The sequence below is a fragment of the Ovis canadensis genome, chromosome 7, assembly GCF_042477335.2.
Source record: "Ovis canadensis isolate MfBH-ARS-UI-01 breed Bighorn chromosome 7, ARS-UI_OviCan_v2, whole genome shotgun sequence".
NCBI lineage: Eukaryota > Metazoa > Chordata > Mammalia > Artiodactyla > Bovidae > Ovis > Ovis canadensis.
Genome location: NC_091251.1, coordinates 22,950,291 through 22,971,669, shown reverse-complemented (window position 1 = coordinate 22,971,669; position 21,379 = coordinate 22,950,291). Strand labels below are relative to the sequence as shown.

General features: G+C 35.5%; 1 protein-coding gene across 5 annotated transcripts in view; it reads left to right on the top strand.

Moving 5' to 3' along the window:
- HOMER1 (homer scaffold protein 1) overlaps positions 1 to 21,379 on the top strand; it is a 158,088-nt gene that overhangs the window by 78,162 nt on the left and 58,547 nt on the right. For all 5 annotated transcript variants that reach the window (XM_069595383.1, XM_069595384.1, XM_069595385.1 and 2 more), the window contains exons 3-5: positions 2,492 to 2,623; positions 6,041 to 6,133; positions 14,688 to 14,827. In XM_069595383.1, coding sequence (XP_069451484.1) covers positions 2,492 to 2,623; positions 6,041 to 6,133; positions 14,688 to 14,827 — 365 coding nt within the window. The remainder of the gene's footprint in view (positions 1 to 2,491; positions 2,624 to 6,040; positions 6,134 to 14,687; positions 14,828 to 21,379) is intronic.

Here is a 21,379-nt window from a genome sequence, read left to right as displayed (position 1 = left end):
TTTTAAAAAGTGGATTTATAATAGCATTCTATTCTAAGAATTCTAATAAATTATTTTAAATGCAGAATCATCTATTATTGTAGAATTTTCTTCACTGATTAAAGAATCCCAAAACAAGTCACATGCAGGCAAGGAAAGATTCAGATAGCAGATTAAAATGGAGCTCTTAAACATAAAAGCAGAAAGAAGTTAATTTGAAATAGCAAAAAATAGGTCAGTAACCAGCAGCAGCAGTGTAAAGAACCCTCCTGCCAGTGCAGAAGGTGCAGGTTCGATCCCTGGGTTGGGAAGATCCCCTGGAAAAGGAACTGGCAACCCACTCCAGTATTCTTCCCTGGATAATCCCATGGACAGAGGAACCTGAAGGGCTACAGTCCATGGGGAAGAGCTTAGGCTTAGCGACTAAACAACAAGTCGGCAGCACACGGGTCACATCCCTTACACGCTTTATAAATCCTGTGGTTGCCTCACCGTGTGAGAGTTGTAAGGATCAGCTGTTAGATACCCGTGTGTATCCTTGGAAACACTCAGATCTCAGTTGACAAGTACCTCCCTCGGCGAACCCTCAGGGACCACCAAATCTAGCCTTGGGCTTCCTGTCTCTCAGTCTTTGTCCCATCCTGGTCTGTGGCCTTCTCAGCACTTACTCCTCTCTGGAATCTCATTGCTCAGCTCCTGGTTTGCTTGCTCATCAGCCAACTCTTCTTGCTCTAGAATGTAATGCATAATTATGTTGCTTCTCACTGTTGTATCTCAAGTTCCTAGAATTGTGCTAGGCATTTAGTAGAACACACACAAAACGTTGCATATTCAAACAAGTCCTTACTATTAGTATATTCTTTCCCACTTTGATGACAACCTTGCACGTTATGCCCTTTGTGACCAAGTGGCTCAGACAATAAAGAATCTGCTTACAATGCAAGAGACCTGGGTTCGATCCCTGGGTTGGGAAGATCCCCTGCAGAAGGGAACGGCAACCCACTCCAGTGTTCTGGCCTGGAGAATCACATGGACAGAGGAGCCTGGGGGGCTACAGTCCACGAGGTTGCAAAGAGTCAGACATGACTGAGTGACTAACGCCACATGTTAGAGCAATTGTTAGCTACATTTTATAGGCTCTAGAATGGCATGCTAAGAAAAACAGCTTTGAACCAAAGGCTAAGGCAATATATTAGTATATAAATTTTGTCAGAGGTAAAAATGCTTACCGAGAAGAAGGGCTTTCATGTAGCAACAGATAACATGACTACTGTGTGAGAGAAAGCAAGGCACTATGCTTTTACTGTCTACTTTAGTAGGACAAGTATCAGGCACTCATTATAACATCATCAATGCCTCATAGTGAATAAATATTTACATTTTTACTGTTCATGTGATATACAGATTTAGCTATGTTCTGAAAATGCTTCATTTTTATTCAGAATTTAATAGTTCACCAAGTAACTGCTGATGGATTTGATAACGTATCTGTCTTATTATTACTGAGATCACTTTGTAATCTCAATCTCAATTACAAAGTCATTAGACTTCTTAACTAAAACTGATTCTACACTTTAGAAGTACTGGCAGGAGGACTGAATGAACTTCGATGTGGTAAAGGACAGTTGAAATTCACTAAAGTGATCAGCAAGGTTAATATTTAATAAAATTATGCTAATTTTCTAGCCTGCCAGACTCCTCTGTCCATGAAATTCTCCAGGCAAGAACACTGGAGTGCGTTGCTATTCCCTTCTCTAGGGGATCTTCCAACCCAGGGATCAAACCTGGGTCTCCTGCATTGCAGGCAGATTCTTTACCGTCTGAACCAACAGGGAAGCCCAATACTAGTTTTCTAAGGAACTATATTATAATAAAAAATGATAGTGATTCTCATTAACATGATTTTATACCACTTTATACATCAACAAAGTAAAGTATATATTTAAGGGTTTGTTTTTCTCTTGAGTAGGGGAAAACTTAGTAAATTATTGAAAATCTTTTCTGTATCACAGTATATTTCAGGTAAGTTAGCTTTAAGAAAATTCTTGATGATGCATTTTTAGAAAATAGTTTTCAAAGAGAAAATTTGGTGTCTTCATTTTTGTAAGACACTTTGGGGAGGGAGACTTTACTTTTAAATAAGCAACTGCTAAAACCTACTTGCTTCCAGTGAACATCACCCAGAATTCATAGGTAGTAATCCTAAATGTTCAAAGAGAAGACACTGACCACATTATAAACTCTTTAAAAAAGTCTGTGCATTACAGGAACATTTATTTTGCTTGTTAAGTGTTGAAATTTGTGAAAGAGTGCCATTGTATTTATAGTTCCATTATTACCATATTTCTACATTATCACTTATAATGTTAAAAACTGTTTCTCTAACTCTCTTCATATACTTAACATTGTGGCTCAATAGGAATCCTGAGTTTTTATATAACTGAATAGTCCTGTGCTTGATTGTCTATTTGTGAATTTTTGGCTGGTTCCTCATACTTATTTTATTTTTCAGGCAATAATTAACAGCACCATCACTCCAAACATGACATTTACTAAAACATCTCAGAAGTTTGGCCAGTGGGCCGATAGCAGGGCAAACACTGTTTATGGACTGGGGTTCTCCTCTGAGCATCATCTTTCGAAAGTAAGTTAAGTCATAAGATCCGAATGGAAATCTGCATCTTCTGGTCAGACATCTTATATATGTAATGGAAAATGGAGAGTATAAAATGTAGGAGAAATTTCTTTGATATTCTCAGAACAACTGTCGTGACTTTAGAGCAAGAAGTGAGAGATCAATAGATTGCACTGTCAACTGGAAACATTGTATACATTAAATGCAGTCACCATGTTGTATTGACATTTGTGTGGTTAACTAGGTATGATAGTGGTATTTCAGCTTTTTGACGTATAAATCCTGTTTTATGCTTTGTTTGGGTGAGAATAACTCTGAGCTCTCTGATACAACACAGAGTAAGATCTAAGAGACAACCTGAGGGGTTCTTGGAACCATCCAAGTAAATTGCTATGGCTAGAATGGCTGATAAAATACAGAGCATCACCTGGGCAAAATACTGGGAAAAAACCAGTTGTCCTGCATAGAAGCAAGAAGCCACGAAGTGTTCATACCAGCCGCGTCTTGAGTTCTTGTGGCTGTCGCAAAGAAAGAGCTTATAAGGAGAAGGAAACAATGGCAGGATAACAGGGTGATCAAGGGGATGATTGCTCATCTTTATGCTTCGCATTTAGTGCTCACCAGATCCCAAGGATTATGTTCACAACCTCTCTGTTTGAAGTATTCAGTGGAAAGAATAACCCTACGTTTGAGGCATATTTTATGTATGCCGTGGTATACATCAGATCCGATGACCTGGGAGCTGAAATTGCTCAAGTGCAGGGTAACCAGGCTCTTGTTAGATGTGCACTGTTAACACTTAAGCTAAACCCCAACTGGTCATTGTAGAAATCATTCAGATTCTTAAAAATCAGTTCTTTTTAAAAAATCTTACACTTTTGTGAATATTTATTGATTTGGTTATAATTAGATAGTTCAGTAGTTAAAATCATCTTTCTTTCCTTTGGTTTAGTTGTGAAGCTTCCTTAACGCTGTTTTCAAGTACTTTTGTTATCTTTTCTTTAATATAAACTAGAGTTGAAACCTCAGTTTTACGACTGTTTTAACTTTCATCTTGGTGACTATAAGTCATTCTCTGTAAGATGATCAAGACAAACAAGTGTTGCCTAATTTTGCTTCCCTTACACCCACCATATTCTCCAAATACATTTCTTGAACTGTGGTAAAAGTATGAGTTTTAGCCTCAAAGTATTTCAACAAAGCAGGGACATAGGCATCCAGTTAAGCATTGCCCCTCCATAAACAATCCCCTCAGGAAACTACACATTTATTCTATTTTTGCCATTACTCAGAACCTCTTTGGAACTTTTCTTTTGAAATTGTCTATTAAACCCTATAGCAAAAACATTGAAACTATGATTATATTACATTTGCTGAATTTCCTGACAACAAAGGAACTAGGTTATGGATTAATTTTCTCAGACTTGCATGAAATGATTTTTGAACCTGAGTAATTTTTTACTGTATTAAGTTGATTCTTTTTTATAACTACATCTTTCAAGTTATGGGCAAAAACTAATGTGATAAGGAAATAGTTTATTAAAATCTGTCAATCATATTGTTTCCTCTTACCTGATATTTTTTCTGAGAATGGCGTTTATAGTTAAAGAATTTGTTTTTCCTCTTTAAAGTTAGTGTATATTTTTGACCAAACTGACTGGTAGTGAGCCCTAGTATTGTATTGTGAAGGTGGATTGACTATTAGGAAATGACCCATTAGCTCCTGGAGTCAACCCTAGTTTATTTATTCACTAGACTTGGCTCCAGGAGCTTGTGATCAATCTCTTTGGAATGTTTTGGCCCCAAAATAACAAAACCATGACTTATTTTCCAAGCTGCCTTGAAGATTAAGGTTGGTGCTTTATAGGGGGCCCAAAGGAGTATATAATCTTTTACATAAATGAAGCAAGCATGGAAATATTCTGGCTTGTTTTTGTCACTAAAAACCATACATGAAACAAAACATTATAAGAGATTAGAGAAGTCTCTGAAGGCAATTGTAGACAAGGTGCTCTCAAAATGCAGAGAGCCGAGCGCTGAAAAGAAACGTGTGATCTCCTAAGTTTGACGGGTGAGGAAAATTTCAACTATGCTTGGATTGTTAGAGTGCTTTCCAAGTGGTATTTTGTTATCATGGAAACCTAAGTCTATAAAAATTAACAGCAGCTTGGGTCTTTATGAAGTTGAGAAGAGTTTTAAACATTAACTACCTTGGAATGCCAAATTAGTATAAGAAAAACTTGATGTACTAGTTCAAATTACATAAACACTAATTACGGTTTTTCTTTTATTTCATTTCCAACAATGTGAATGTGACCTTCTTAGCTCTATATTTTTTAACAGTAATATGATATTCTCTTCAATTAGATAAGTATAATAATGCAGATTCAGGTTCCTGATCTACAAGTTATAGGTGGGGGGTAACAGGTTTAAGGTAAGAAGGAAGGGTGTTATAACAACTTTAATTTTGACCTTCTTCGGTTTCTCTGCAGTAGGTCAGAATATCATGAGCCTTTCCTTCCAAAGCTTTCCTTCCCAAGATGCAAGTGAAACGGGTTGGTTTATCAGGTTTGAGAGGGACCTGTAATTTCATGTTTCTATTGCCAACTTTAATAGATGTTTAAACTTGCACACAGATTTTCAATTTTTTGAAAAATCTGGTTATTTTGTAGCCTTAGCTTATTCTCTCTGAGAACAGTGGGAGAGTAATTTCTACTTCCAGTGCATAAAGAGATACTGTTTGTAGCCATGACATTTATTTATTAGATTACCTTGAGTTCCTAAGAGTTAGCATTTCACAAAAGTAATTTTTCAAAATTGTTACCAATCTTAAAGACCTTCGTGGGGACCTGCTTTTCCTTTCTGCTGCTGTTTAGGAATCTTTGGTAATGAAAATTTACTAATATCAGTCAGTGACAGTAATAAATGTTGCTGTTTGTATTGCTGAAAATAAAATGCCTCATGTAATACAAGAGTTAATATTCCTAGTAAAAGTTAAAGGCCAGCTCCAGATACAGAGATGTTTAGGAGTGGACACTTAGGTGATTTAAATTTTTCTGTGATAAACACAGTGTGCCCATCTTTACTGATTTCACTCCCAACCTCCACCCCCGTCCCCTACCTTGGTCTTAGTAAAGTATATCTGAACGACCAAGAAGGGACATAGCAAAGCTGGCTGACACCAAATTCTAACTTAATTGTATCATGATGTTTTTGAATGAGATTTGTCAGAGTACTTTATGGTATACAGATGTTTGATATTAGGTTTATTTACTTGTCATTTTCATATTAGGCCTGTAGTTGATTTGAGAGCTAAGTTTCTTGTGCAAGAGTCAATTATTCAGTGAAATGGAAGAAAATTAGGGTAAAAGTGGGCATTAAGACCTATTTTTATTTGGTTAATGTATGCAGTCTTTCTGCATTCAGTTTGCAGAGAAGTTTCAGGAATTTAAAGAAGCTGCTCGGCTAGCAAAGGAGAAATCACAAGAAAAGATGGAACTTACCAGTACCCCTTCACAGGTGGGTATCTAATTTCTATTCCTTGTTCATTTTAGATGATATGCTTTGTGCCAGAGATAAATTTAGAAAAATAATGGCAAAGTTAAGGTGACTTTCAAAGTGGACATAGAAATGAACTGTTCAGTTAATCTGTACTAGTGGAGAAAGGATTGTTTCCCTCATATACCACTGTGTATAAGAATCTCGTGGCGGGGAAATCTGTTTAGTAAGTAAACGTCAGCTTTCTAATATGCATACAACTTGGAAACAGTTGTATACAAAGAGCATAGATTGCCCTGTTGTCTGTCTTCTGTCTTACACGATGATCAGTAGAGTGTGGCTGCAAGAGAAGTGGGAGAAGCTTGGGGAAACAAAAGTTTATTGTACTCACAGGTCCTCGAAATGTTGCAGGAAGGGTAACCCCTTCTAAGGCCCCAAAAGTGGACTCTTCTCTGACACTCAGCAATGAATTGTCCGAGACACGCGTGCTGACAAAGCAAGAGACTCTACTGGGAAGGGGCACAGCAGGCAGAGGGAACCCAGGAGAACTGCTCTGTCTTGTGACTCACGGTCTCGGGTTTCCTGGTGATGAGATTAGTTTCTGGCTGTCTTTGGCCGATCATTCTGACTCAGGGTTCTTCCTGGTGGTCCATGCATTGCTCAAGCAAGATGGATGCAGCAAGAAGGATTCTGGGAGGTGGTAAGACACGTGACATCTCCTTTCGACCTTCGCTAAATTCTTGCGATTGGTAGTGGCTTGTTAGTTCCAGGTTCCTTACCAGGACCTCCTGTCATAAAATAATTCATGCAAATGTGACTATGGTGCCTGGCCAGGCTGGGCAGTTTCATTGTGTTTCCCCTAACGGGGGGCGTGGCACACCTCTAGGAGGCAGCAGGAACGCCTCAGGTCAGGCAGCGGGCAGAAAGCAGGAGTACAGGCGAACACCAACCAAGGCTAGAGCCTGCATTGGGGTTTCTCTTGGGAATGGCAGGCAGGGTGAACAGTTTAGGACTGACTAGTCTACATAATTTCAGCTGGCTCTAAACCATAGGGGTGGTTCCCAGTTGCCTAACACCCGGCCCTTGGAATGTTGTCTCCCCAAATTCAGGGGCCCGATTAAAAGAGTATTTCCTGGAGTGGTTAATTTACATATCAAAGGCATGCTCCCATCGTAGCCCCCTGCTGTCTCTAAGAACTGGCTAACTAGAAAGGTTTTTAAGATGTCATCACAGTATACAGAAAATTAAAATATATAAATAATATAGTTTATTCTACCTGATTTTAAGATGTGTTTAAATCTGAAAGTTGGAACATTTACATCTCAGCACTGAGACCCAAAGGTTGTAGGTTTTTAAAAAGTAAACCTACTTTTTAGTAGGTTTGGAAGCAACCTAGATGTCTATCAGCAGACGAATGGATAAGAAAGCTGTGGTACGTATACACAATGGAGTATTACTCAGCCATTAAAAAGAATACATTTGAATCAGTTCTAATGAGGTGGATGAAATAGGAGCCGATTATACAGAGTGAAGTAAGCCAGAAAGAAAAACACCAATACAGTATACTAACACATATATATGGAATTTAGAAAGATGGTAATGATAACCCTGTATGTGAGACAGCAAAAGAGACACAGATGTAAAGAACAGACTTTTGGACTCTGTGGGAGAGGGAGAGGGTGGGATGATTTGGGAGAATGGCATTGAAACATGTATACTATCATATAAGAAATGAATTGGTAGTCTAGGTTCAATACAGAATACAGGATGCTTGGGGCTGGAGCACTGGGATGACCCAGAGAGATGATATGGGGAGGGAGGTGGGAGAGGGGTTCAGGGTTGGGAACTCATGTACACCTGTGGTGGATTCATGTCAATGTATGGCAAAACCAATACAGTATTGTAAAGTAAATTTAAAAAAAAAAAAGTACGACTTTTTCCTTTAACAGGTTAGTTAATACATGCTACTTGTCCATTGTATAGTTGTATTGTTAGTTAATACCTGCTACTTGTCTTTCTTCAGCAGGAAATTAATTACATCTCCAAATAAAACTGATTAAATAGCTACATTTCAGTATTTTTACAAAGGTTTTAATGTAATAATATGACTCAGAGAAGGCCAGCAACTTTTAGCTTTTTAATAACAGACTTTTCTAAAATTTTTATTTCAGTTGAAATCTTATGGGTAAGGTTCAGCTTTATACTGGGTTCTTCTTCAGGGTAATTGTTTTTGAAGTGTGTTTAGGAGATTTTATAAAAGGAGGGATTGGATGTTACAAACATTTCTGTGGAATATGTCAGTAAGTAGCTGTTTTACATAAAACTTTCTTAAGGAAGTAGATAGTGATTACCTTGGAATTTTGACTAGCCAAATGATTGGAACATTGTAGAAAATAGTTCACTCTTCCTTCCCCCCCACCCCCGCCCACCGACACCCAACTCTATTTGGTAAACCCTACTGGTATAAAGAGTTTTGAGTATTTTCAGAGGAAAGGAGAGCTCTGTTAAGTATGCTTAAAGTACACATTTCCTCACAGGCTAAAGGTAAACTCTGGATTGAAGCCAAAGCTCCATTATTCGTCCTCTGTATTTGCAGAGACCTGGAATAACATGAATGATCATTTTGAAACTTCCCTTGAGTCTCCCTAAGTGCTATGATAGTGTAGTGATGCTTTTAAATATAAAAGCCTGTTTAAAATTTAGCGTGCTGCGATTCAAGGGGTCACAAAGAGTCAGACATGACTGAGCGACTGAACTGAACTGACACATTGGGAGCTCTAGTTCCTCAAGTGAATGATTCTAGTGTCACCGCAGGATGCTCCAGCACATTCAATAAAAGAATACTCCAAAGACTCTAATAAAATTGTAATAGCTTATACTTGGCCACTGTACTTAGTTCCTGTTCTCCAATCGTAACTTGTTTTTGTTTAATTAGTCATGCAGTGTTACAAGTTGCTGCTAAGGTCCCTGCTTGTCTTTGGTGGAAGGATGTCTTTAAGCTTTTACTTTCATCAGAGGAATCGAAGATGTTTATATTTGGAAAGTGCTGTGAAATACAATGAGTAAAGAAATGTCTTAAGTACACTAGCATTTGAGAACCAAAATATTCTGACCTTCATTTATCTTTTAAAAATATTTGAAGTCTGATTGCTCATTTACAGAAGCCAGAGAAATACGGGGTGAAAGTATTTTCATTTCTCTTTCTTCTTTCTTTTTTTGTATGACAGTCCCTTACAGAGGTCATTAATACTTCTGTTTTACTTTGAATCATGTAATCTCTGGCCACCCTGATTCTATTCATTTTGAGTTTGACTTTCACTGATTTAATACAATCTATTAAAATAACACTCTGCCTGGAGAATAGAATATTACTCAGGAATTCAGCAAAGGGAATCAAGAGATTAAATGTGATAATTGATAATAGTAAATAGTCACAGCTTTTGCTTTTATTCATGGCTGTATTGCAGACAAGATAGGCATATGTATTTTCAGGTCAAATTTAGACATACATTCTTTTTCTGCCACTATGTGATCTTCAAAAATTTGCTTAATCCAAGTCTGTAACATTTATCTGCAACATTAATGTTACATTACTTACCTTACAGGATTGTTGGGTGGAATAAATATGATAACGATAATATCATGGTGACAGTGTCATGCAATAATGGCTATAATGTAGACTCTAGAGCTCGGCTTTGATCTGGACTCTAACCCTTATGAGTTTTCTGAGCTTAGGCACGTTAGTATTTTCTTTAATTCATAAAATGGGAATAAGTTATTTCCTTACAAAGTTGTCGTGAGAATTAAGTAAGGATTACACAGTGCTTAGTGTGGAGTAAAGGCTTAATGTTAACAATTGAGTTGTAAGGTGACTATAATGGTGAAGATGATGATATAAAGCCTTGGCAGTGTTATTTAGAAAAATACAGATGCCTTAATTAAGTAAAGCCTACATCAGAAGCCCCTGGAAGAAGTGTTAAAATACAAATTGCTGAGTCCCAACCATTTCTAAATTTAGAAGGGCTGAGATAGGGCCTTCGAATGTGCACTTCTAACAGGTTTCCAAGAGATGCTGAAGACTGTTGATCTGGAGAATCACACTTTGAGCAACACTGCTATAGAGAAATCCTTCCATCTCCCTAAAGGCTTGTGATGAAAGGAGTCTGGCATTTAGAGCAGAGTTAGCCAATTCCCTCTTAGACTGTTGAGCTAAGGTTGTACACGCGGTATAAATGTGTGGTTGTGCCGTAATCTTCATGTTGTCTTCATCAAGGTAACGTCTCTAGGAGTACATGGACTCACATGTTAGTTGTCAGGTTCTTTCACATCTCTTTTTAAATAACAGACATTAATTTAAAACTTTTTATCTGTTGAAGATCTTATGTTCTTATGTTTCCATGGGAATCATTTAAATAGTCAATGATATATAATCAAGAGTGATGATTGACTTTAAGCCTGAAATTTCTTACAAAGTTCACAGTTGCAAAATACTGTATTTCAGTTAACTTAATAGAGAAAGGGGCTATATGATCAAGTAAATCCAAATGTTTCTTCATTGGAATTGAAAAAAAATTAATTTTTAGCTGCCAGTTGACTAAGACTTTTAAATTGAGTAAAATGTATTTAATTCTATCACTTGTTTGCAGCCAAACCAAAGTCATGGGCTTTTTTTTTTTTTCCATTTAATATGTCAGGTTGTGTAGCATTGAACATATGTAGTAGCTATCTTGATTTATATTTAGTATGTCTTAACTTTTTCCTCAAGATTTTTTAGAATTCACTTTATAGAAAAAATAGATTCTACATGTGTATATATGTATTCAGAGAAAATAAAAGTTTCCTTTTTTATTTGTAAATGTCATAATTTTTAAAATGGTCATTTTAGCAATAAATTGTATTTGCCCAAATGGCACTGGTTTCTTGTAAGTGATTACTAGAACCTCTCATAACGTGACTAGCTATCCTATCCTATGAAAGTCAGTTGATCTCTTTCAGCAGCGGTTCTTGAATCTATAAGGTCAGAGATTTGAACTATATCATGTATTAAGGACATTTCAAATGCAATAAATCTTGAGTGTTTTAGATTTTCTTGGTATAAATGGATTTTTTGAAAGGTGGTCTGCATTTAGACCTGTTACTGTCCTAAACTATATTATTTACATATCTAGCCCAAAAATATACCTGTAGAATTAGTGAATGCCTATACATTAAATATGATACCTTTTTAGTCATAGTATCATCTGACAAGTTTCATATTTACTGAACCAGATATCACAAGAACAATGTTTACAACCTCAGGAAAGATTTGCTAGAGCTCTCTTCATATAATTATTTGCTCTCCAGAGTAAGAACAGTGAAGACATATGTCTTTAATCGTGATTATGAATCTTTCTTAGAGTTGTGTTCGACTCTTTGTGACCGGACGGTAGCCCACCAGGCTCCTCTGTCCATGGGAAGAATACTGGAGTGGGTTGCCATTTCCTCCTCCAGGGGATCTTCCCAGCCCAGGGAATGATCCCAGGTCTCCTGCATCTTCAGCATCGGCAGATGGATTCTTAATCGCTGAGCCAGGGAAGCCCAAAATTAAGAACAGTGCAGATATGTGTCTTTAACCCTGATTGTGAACCTTTATTACATAAATCATACCAAATTTGATTGTCTACAATTTCCCGAGATTTGTTTTTCTTCAAGTAAAAGACACCCCACCCTCCTGCTGTGGCACATACACCTGAACAGACTCCTGAGAGAAGGCTGGTGACAGCACCCTGAAGGCCTGGCCTGCAGTGAGAGCCAACATCATTTCTTTCCCATGTGATTCAAGATATTTCTGGGGCTTTTTGTGTGTTTCAGGGGAGGGCTTTCTTGCCACTTCATAAATGAGGAAAGAGAATTTTTAAGCACTTTCTGAATCTTTTACATTCTTGCTCAGGTTTCTTTTTTTTTTTAATATGGTCATATCTTCTAGTTTTGGTTTCCTTGGTACTCTCATATTTAAAATGCAAAGTTTTTATTTTTTATCACTGTGATCAAAGAATATATCATTTGATATATTTTTCCTTTCACTATAGATGTGCTAGCCATATTAGCTTAGGAATCCCTTTCTAAAGAGAAATTATCCTACTTTTTCAAAGTTTGTAGTCTAGCAGATATACTTCATGCTTTTTAAAATTTTGTTTAGTTTTTAATTGAAGGATAATTTCCTTACAGAACTTTATTGGTTTCTGCCAAATAGACTTCATGCTTTTTATTTTGATATTTGATTTAAAGATATAAAATGTAGGTTTTATGAAAAGTTAACGTTTTTAAGGAATAACTACAGTTGAAAAGGAAACTGCACAGAATTTAATCTAAAAACAACTAGATATTTGGAATATGTTAAATAAAACAAGTTTCGCAGTGCTATTTTTAGCATATGTAAAATTTCTAGGTTTCACACAGTTCTTTTGGCTGCCCCTGTGGTAGTTGGCGTAGCTGGAGGGCAAAGGAGTTTCGTTGCCCTCGTGTACTGCTGGAACTCTTTCTTGTTCTCCTGAGCAAATGTTGATTATTATTTTTTTTTTACAAACATCCTTAAAAATAAAGCATGCTCAGGGCTTTTGTTTTCATTTTAGATATAGCATCTAGGGTAACTTAAATATGCCTTTTGCTAAATATAGCGAATATTTGAGCCTCTGGAAGAAAAGCAACTTGAGTCCCTTTCTTCCTTTTCTCCTTCTTAGCTTGTCTCTGAGAACAGTCTGCTTCAGTGGCATCAACAGTACTATCCTCCCCAACACTCATGCCTCATCAGCTTTCTTACTTCATTCCAGAAAGTCGTAAGAACCTGAAATCAGACGACTCCTCCTCTCTCTCTCTTAATCCTAATCTCCTTTTCACTCTTACACTCTTATCCACCAGTTCTAGCAGGTCCTTATTGCTAATATTAGTTGTGCTCTTCCATGTTAACAAGACAATTCATTTCTGTTGTCATTTTCACTGAAATCAGTTCTTGGCCAACTTAGCATTTAGTTGACTGGACAGTCAACCTGGATTATTTTAGTTTGGCCTTTCTTGGAGAAAAACTTTTCCTGATTTATTGAAACCAAATATGAATACCTCATGGTTTCTTACTGGCTGCTTAAAACTTTTCCAGGCTAATTGATGTGGCCCATGATTGATCAAGAGATAGTCATTTTGGTTACTGTTCCCTCAGTAAGATTTGCCTTTGTTGTAAAACAATTTCATGTTGTCACAATATACTGCAAACTATTTGTGCATTGATTTATCAGTTAATAGAAACAATAGATTCAGAAGAAAGGTTTTAAAGGAATAAAATTAAATGTCAAACTGGAGGTTCCATTAATTACTGAATAATAGTTAGGTGAAGATGTGAAATCAAGAAGGGAGTCTTTTAATCTTTTGATAGTTTGTATAATTTATAGCATTATGGTACTATTAGTTAAAATATTTAAATGTGAAATAAAACACATAAAGCAGTATGAAACCAGAAGCCCTAGAAAAGAAAGTTGATCTCACCACATTAATATTTTCCATATTTCTTTCTGGTGCTTCTCCATGAGTAATAATTGTTACATAAAGTATATAAATTATCATAATCTAGATATCTCTTTATATCATCCTCTTTTTCTAGTTATAAGCAATTTCCTATATTACACATATTCATCTTGTTTCTATTGAGGAGATCTTACATTCTTTTACGTTAACAAATTATGACCATCCCTGTTGATCACTAAAGTTTTCATTTTCTTGCCTAACTTAGCCTAATATTTCAGTTTTGAAGTTTTATTGGTCAGAGATTATAAGGGGTTCACCAAGCTGCTCTTTAACCATCTTGTGCTGGGGCCTTCCCTGCTTAATGGGTTTGTCAAATGACATCTCATTCTGCTTTCTAATATAAAATTTAGATAATCTGGTGATGACAGTGATAAGAGTAAGTGTCAGAGTTAGCTTTGGTTTAAATTCCATCTCTTTGCCAGTGGGATAACTTAAATTCACTTTGATAGAAATAAAACAGGAAATTTTGCAAAGAGAAATAATTTCATTATGAGTAGCGGGCAAGAAAAGCTGAAATACACTAACATCATTGTATATAATGTTACAGGAATATTTCTAATTACTTTTCTAAATGACTCTAAGAACTGAAAACTATGGTAGATAAAAAAATTGAGACTTAAGATTTCATTCTTTCTCTTCCTATCCTCCCATAAATAATAAATAATAATCTTGCAGTTTTGTCTTATTTTATTTTTTTTTCAAATAATTATTTGAACATCTAGCCAATTAATTGCTTATATAACCTGAAAGTTTTTTAGTTCTTGGAAGCTACATTTCTAAATTATATGTTTACATTTTTAAATTGTATCATTTCAGATAGCTTTCTTGTGCATTGCTTTGCTTTAAATTTTTTTCTGTTTAATTCATTTTTTAAGTCTTTGATTCAAATTTCAGTTGAAATATGACCATATTTCATAAGTAAGCATATATCAGAGTCAGTTTTAACTTTTAGATTATCTTGTATATTTTAACAAAACTGTAACACTTTTTAAATCCCCATGCCCTTTTTTTTTTTTTAAAGGAATCAGCAGGCGGGGATCTTCAGTCTCCTTTAACACCAGAAAGCATCAACGGGACAGATGATGAGAGAGCGCCTGATATGACGCAGAACTCCGAGCCACGGCCTGAACCCACTCAGAACGCGCTGCCGTTCTCACATAGGTACAGATTCAGCTCGACCGTCATGATTAAGTAACGTGTACAAACTCACTTGGTTTCAGATAAATCTTGCAAAGTTACAACCCTGAGTTAAAATTCCAGGTCAGACTTTTTATTTTTTTAACTCTTAACTTCAGAAAAGTTTTACTGATTTATGGTTTATAGTTGCCTAGGTGGACTGGAGCGGGCAATTTCCACTACCTTAGTAGAAAACTGGCTACTGAGCTAATTATAGTACAAATCATTTTTCAGTGAGACAACGTGTTATTGCAAATCTCCTCTATTTATTTCTTAACCCAGCCTGTAAAAGACCCTCTTTGTTAACCTGTTTTCCATTTTCATGTATGTTCTTGAGAGTCATAAAAATTTAAAAAAAATTAGGTTTCCTACTCTGAAATTAAGCTTTGCCATCGCTTAGAGGTGATCTCACTGTATGATTTCAAACAAGGAAACGGTTTATTGGTGTAAGTTCCAGCATGAACCTGTTAATGTCAGACTTACTTTTGTACATCAGCTAACAGAAGATAAATCTTCACGTGCTTCTGAATTTTAAAGAATTTGATACTTTAAAAAGATGCAATTTATTCTAAATATGTTCCAAGCCAGTTACAATAATTATTGGCCATGTTGGAGTACTTTTAGGATGTAAGGAGATCTGAGAATCGGCAAATGTAAACAAATACCTATCAGTCATTGCCTTTATTTTTATCCTTGTTTGGAATCTTTTGACCTAGGTAGTTTTACTTATAATTAAGAAAAAAGTTTTCCTTTGTCATGCATCTCTTTTTGGACCAGTTCAAAAAAAAAATTCTTTAGCATATTCAGAAGAATGGTGAAGTGAGATACTCCAAACTCTTTTTCATGAGAATTTTAATTTTGATTGAATTGAATATTAGGGGTACAGGATTAAACTTATTAGAGACACTGAGACCTCGTGCTCAGCCCAAGGAAGAAGTAATTTTAGATTTTTCTTAGGAATGAATGGGGGGGAAACTGTTTGGCTATGAGGCTATTCCAGTTCTAAAAATGCAAATAATTTTGCATAAAAGAGGCGCATTTTGGAGTTTTCATAGAGGCGATGCTCCAAGTATTTCAGGATAAGTGCATTCTCGTTTCTATAGCTGTAAGAAAGACGGAACGGGTGAACATTTTTGGTTCATCCAGTCTGAAGACTTATGTTTACACTGATAGTAAACCATACTAGTTTTTAAGATACACAGTTACTACTAAAGAGCAATGTGATTCATATGGAGTTTTAAAAATATTTGTATTGAGGAAAGCAAAAATTTCTTTCCTGTTTAGCACATCCAATTAGTAAATAGATGTAACTACAGTGAGCATAATTATAAACTTGATTTCTTTGGCTCAAACTTAACAACACATGTGCATTGAATACTGTTGCGTTAAGAAATAAGAATTTTTGTATTTATCATCAGTAAAGCTGTTTCTAATCTACGTTTTGCACCTAGAATTTTCTGAGTGTGTATTACTTTGCTAATCTTCAGTGCTTGGAATTACTAACTGTGACTGGTCATCTATTGATTTTCTCTGTTCTTGGGAGTCAAGTAGGAGTTACTTTTTTTGATGTGAAGATACAGCTTCTTTGACTACTGGAATATATAGGTTAGCCAAGGAGATATTTGAGTTCTGAAAATGAAATTTAACAGGTCAGTTTTAGCTTTTGGTTATATTAAAGGCATTATGCAATCTTAGAGTTTTCTTATTATTTAAAAAATACTTTAGGGTTTTAGAAGATTTATATCTGAACTTGTTTTTATTTTCTATCAATCAATATTAATGAATACTCACTAAGTTACTTGATTAAAACTAAGATTTCTACCTGAGACAGAAAACCAAATCATTTTACAACTAATGTTAGAATATCAAAATAGCATTAAAGATTTCAGAGATGGTGTAATCTAGGATTTTTCAAACTATGGTGGTTTGAAATCAACTTAGATTATTCATTTCATTCTGAAAAAAATGAAATATAAAATTAAATAGGAAAAAACAAAATAAAACTCAACATTAGGAGAAGAAACTGTTTCAGTAACATATATATTTTAGCGTGGGCTGGATTATAGGGTAAAACATCAAAGTTTGAAAGCTTGTGCCTTTGACACATTCGGTCCTAATTCTAGGACATTAGATGATTTGTCCTAGGTTGCATGGGTTGTTAGTAACAACTTTAGGTTTACAGCTCAGCACTTTTGATCCTAATATGTACTACCAAGTTAGTTAACAGTGCATTTTAGTCTAATCCCCAAAACAAGCACATTGTTGTGTCAGAAATTTAATAACTGTTTCTATGTCAGGAAAACTATACAGAAAAAAGATCAATGTTTTGTAAATTACACAAAGAATATTAAAATAATTTCTCTTTAAATCTGAAACTCACAAATATTTAAACTTGATACAATATCCTTTTTTACCATGGCAAAAAAACATTTAAAATCTGTGTTTTTAAGGCTTGCGTATACTATTTTTTTTTGCCTTTCTTCCTTGGAACTTATTTCAGCAGGAAAGAATGAATAGCAAAAAAGATATTCTGCCAACATTCCTCTGCTCTAGTTGATACCATTTTATTGCTAAATTAGGAGCAAAATCACTAGAACATCTGTGTGTGTGTGTGTGTGTGTGTGTGTGTGTGTTTTTAAAGATGGAAGGATACAGGAAATAGTGATCTAGGCAGTCAAGTGGATTGAGTTGATTATAGTAATAGCTATTTAGCAAGCCAGCTTGTGCTCTTCTTAAAATTTAAGTTTTATGCCTAAATCTTACTGATTCATTAATTAACATGCCAGAAGAAGGCCCTGAGTTTTTGTTCGGTCCTGAAAATTTAGTAATGTATTTATAGTTTAGTTATTCTATAAGCTTGATTTATTTTTTAAGAAGTACTACTTAGTTTTAAAGAGAAAAGCAAGATTTTTTTGTTAGTCTTTAAACTTACACTAAGTTTCCAATGTATTTGAAAGAGATAGTACTTCAGTGAACTCCCACGCGCCTATCTCTGAGCTTCAAAATTTAGGAAAAAATGGCCAGTCTTGTTTCATTTCTAATCCTACCCAGTCTTCCACATTTGTATTTTTAGAGCAAGTCCCAGGCATATAATTTCATTCACAAATACTCTTTAAAAATTACGTTTGTATTTTATTATTTACTAAGCTGGTACAACTTTTATATCTAAATTCTATTTACTGGCATTATAGAGTTACCTTTATTTACTCTTTTCTTTGATTTTTTAAAAATTATGCTGCTGAACTAAATTTTAAAATGGATGAGCTGCTCGATATTCCTTAGTCAAGTGCTACAGTACTGTTTTGTGTCCTTGTCATAAACTATGCAAAAATATTTTCATTAAAGAAGTTCTGATAAATTAACACTTTTAAAAGTATATTTATTTGAATGCTTTAGAAGTCTGGAGATATGTAAAATAGGAAGATTATGAGGATGAAAACGTTTACTAATTTCTTTGGGGGAAGTAGTATTAAGTTTTACCTGAATTGCTATTTTTTCTTAGAAAATATTTTTTTTAACCTAACTGATAATATCCTTTTGGGACTGAACAGGTATACACTGACCCACTGAAGTGTTCAGGGCTTCCTTTGAGGCTGTAGTCTTCGATTAGCTATAGCTAATCTAACACAGGTTTGAGCTTACAGAGTCCACTGATAGTGGATTTCTTTCAATAGTGAAAATTACAGTAGCACACAATCCTCAGTTGGTTGAATCCATGGATGTGGAACCAAGGACACAGAGGACCACCTGGAAAGCTAGGCATGGCTTTTTGACTGCATTGAGGGTTGACGCCCCTAACTCCCTGCATTGTTCAAGAGTCATCTGTACACTAAATAAAATACTGTATGCTTGATAATATATATATCTATATATACATATATATAATATGGAGGACGGTTTTGCGTTCTCATTCCAGGAGGGATTTGTTTTCTTCATAGTATCAGCTATATGGAATTTTGGAATTGACTTGTTATTTTTCACTGAACTTCAGGATATTTTTAAAGATATAAAGCTATCTAAAATTCTCATAGAAATAGTTAATTTTATAGTTTCCTAGGGCTGTTAGAAGGTAATACTGAAATATAACGCTGAAAACTGAAATTTTTTATTTTGTTCATTGTGAATTTATGATTCTCAGATATATAGTAATATAGTGATAAATAGCTGCTGTTATATTTTTGAGAGCAGATATGTGTATACAGCAATAGCTCATGAAGCTACTTTTATACTGATAAATTTTTTAAAGTTTGATTATCTTAATGGAAAATTTCCTATTTTGAACACCTATTACATTTAAATTCTTCTAAAGTTTAGATAACGTATTCTCATGGTGCTGCTAGAGTTTATGCATTTGGGGGTATTGCATGTATCTTCTATTCTGTTAAAGAGACTTTTCTGCCACTTTGTGTTTTCCAGCAGATATTCATTAAAGGATATACACAGAATCATTCCTCCTTAGTATGTTGATTTGCTTTAAATCAGTATAATGACAATTTTACCATAATCTGAGTGGGTTTATTCCACTTGTATTTAATAGATTAATTACTTCATTTATTGTCAGTTTCCAAAAGCTACTATTTTAAAACTGTGATTAGAGAGTTTTGTACATTTTCAGAAACTAAATTTCACTGGAAAATATACACGCAATTTTAGTTACATGTTAAAAAGACAAGCAGTCTTTATCGTGACTGGAATACATTTTGTACATATTTGAACCTGATACAAACAGAAAAAAACTGTTAAGAGCTCTGGAGTACTATATTCTCCACAGCCGTGCCATTTGTCTCCCTTTTCGTGAGTAACTTCTAGGCTAATAGTGATGAAGTAAAATAGAAATAATTTGTGTGGACAACTCTTGTTTGAACAAAGCTGTTTGCGGCTGGGGCTTGATTTCACAAGAAGTGCTTTATCATTGATAAAATTGTAGATAAAAAATGTAACTTGTGGGATTCCGCTTATAGTTGCAGTTGCAAATATTGTTATTCTTCCTCAAACCAAACCTCAAACTTAGAATTAGTTTTTCAAAATTAATTTGAAGGCCAAGACGGTTAGTGAGAGATGTACAACTCAACATTTTGGAGATGGCAGAATTTCCTTTACCGTAATTATAAACACGTAGCATTTTGTAAGAAGTGCTATGGTAATTTGGCAGTATATATAGGTTTGCATTTTCCTGGGAACTTAGAAGTAATCCATGTATTTTTGAATAAGATGCAATAAAAGTATAGTGACCAAGAGTGTTTACTTTATTAGGTTTTTACATATATATACTTAAATTTCCTATCTTAAATTTTTAAGAGCTAATCTTCATTCTATTTTAATGTCTTCTAAAAGATTTTGAGGAAAATATAAATATTTTCTAAAGCATTTTGGTTGGGAATTATCACTTAATATGGATTATTTGCAAGAAGAAAAGTACTATTCATATGAGATAATGACATCACTAACATACCTCCAATTAGAGATTGTGCCTTCACCTTTTTCTCTGCCTTAGCACTGAAATTAACGGGAAGAATTTTCACCAGTCCATCCCTTGTGATTGCTAGTTTGTATTTTCAGGGTTACTAGCTTGGAGTTAGGGGTGCTGTCACTCACAAAGGAACAGATGTATCTTAGATTAATTATGACCTTTTCCCTAGGAGGAAATTCTCCTAGGAGGACTTTTAAACATTCTTTTTTTTCCCTCCTCTTGTGTTCTTTGATGATCATGGTGGGGATTTCCGTTGGAGGGGAGGTGTGTGATGACGACAGGTACGCTCCAGGACTTGGGGAAAAACACTCTTCCTTTGGACTTGGCTTTCTGGCTTCCCTCCTACTAGAATAGCAGTATGTGAACAGAGGCAGAGGCCAAGCAAGTCGCATGAATGGGTGATGTTTGTGATGTGTGGTATATGACAGTATGGAATTGCCAGGTCTGTGGGAAGGTGAAGTGTACATGGTTCATCCAAAGTCACTACAGTTTTTAAAACACAAGGCCAAACAGAGAAATGAAGATTATGTGACCCATCTGGTTTCTAGTTGAGACTTTCAAAAGGAATCTTTATGAGTTAATATATATGGTTTAGCCCAAGGTCATGATTTTAAGCAAATTCCCACCTAGTAATATCTGTTGTCATAATGCCCTTATTAAGTTCTTGGTTGGTGGTATTTGGAAGGATATGATTTGAAGATTTGGAATCCTGCATATTTACTCTTTGGTGACATACTGCTCTGATAGGCATTATTACTACTCTCAGATACAAAAATATCTGACCGTGTCCCTTTTCTCCTTAAAATATCTCAGTGGCCTGATATATGTAGACCAGTCCGTGGTCGTCGGATGAGACTCACCCAGTCTCACCACCTGGTGATCTTGTGGCAGCTCCTTGCATTTGCTTTTGGTCCTCCACTTCCAGGAGGCGCAGTGGTTAACGAATCCACCTGCCAGGGCAGGAGACACAAGAGATGGGGGTTCTATCCCTAGGTCAGGAAGATCCGCTGAGGTAGAAAATGGCAACCCACTCAGTATTCTTGCCTGGGAAATGCCGTGGACAGAGG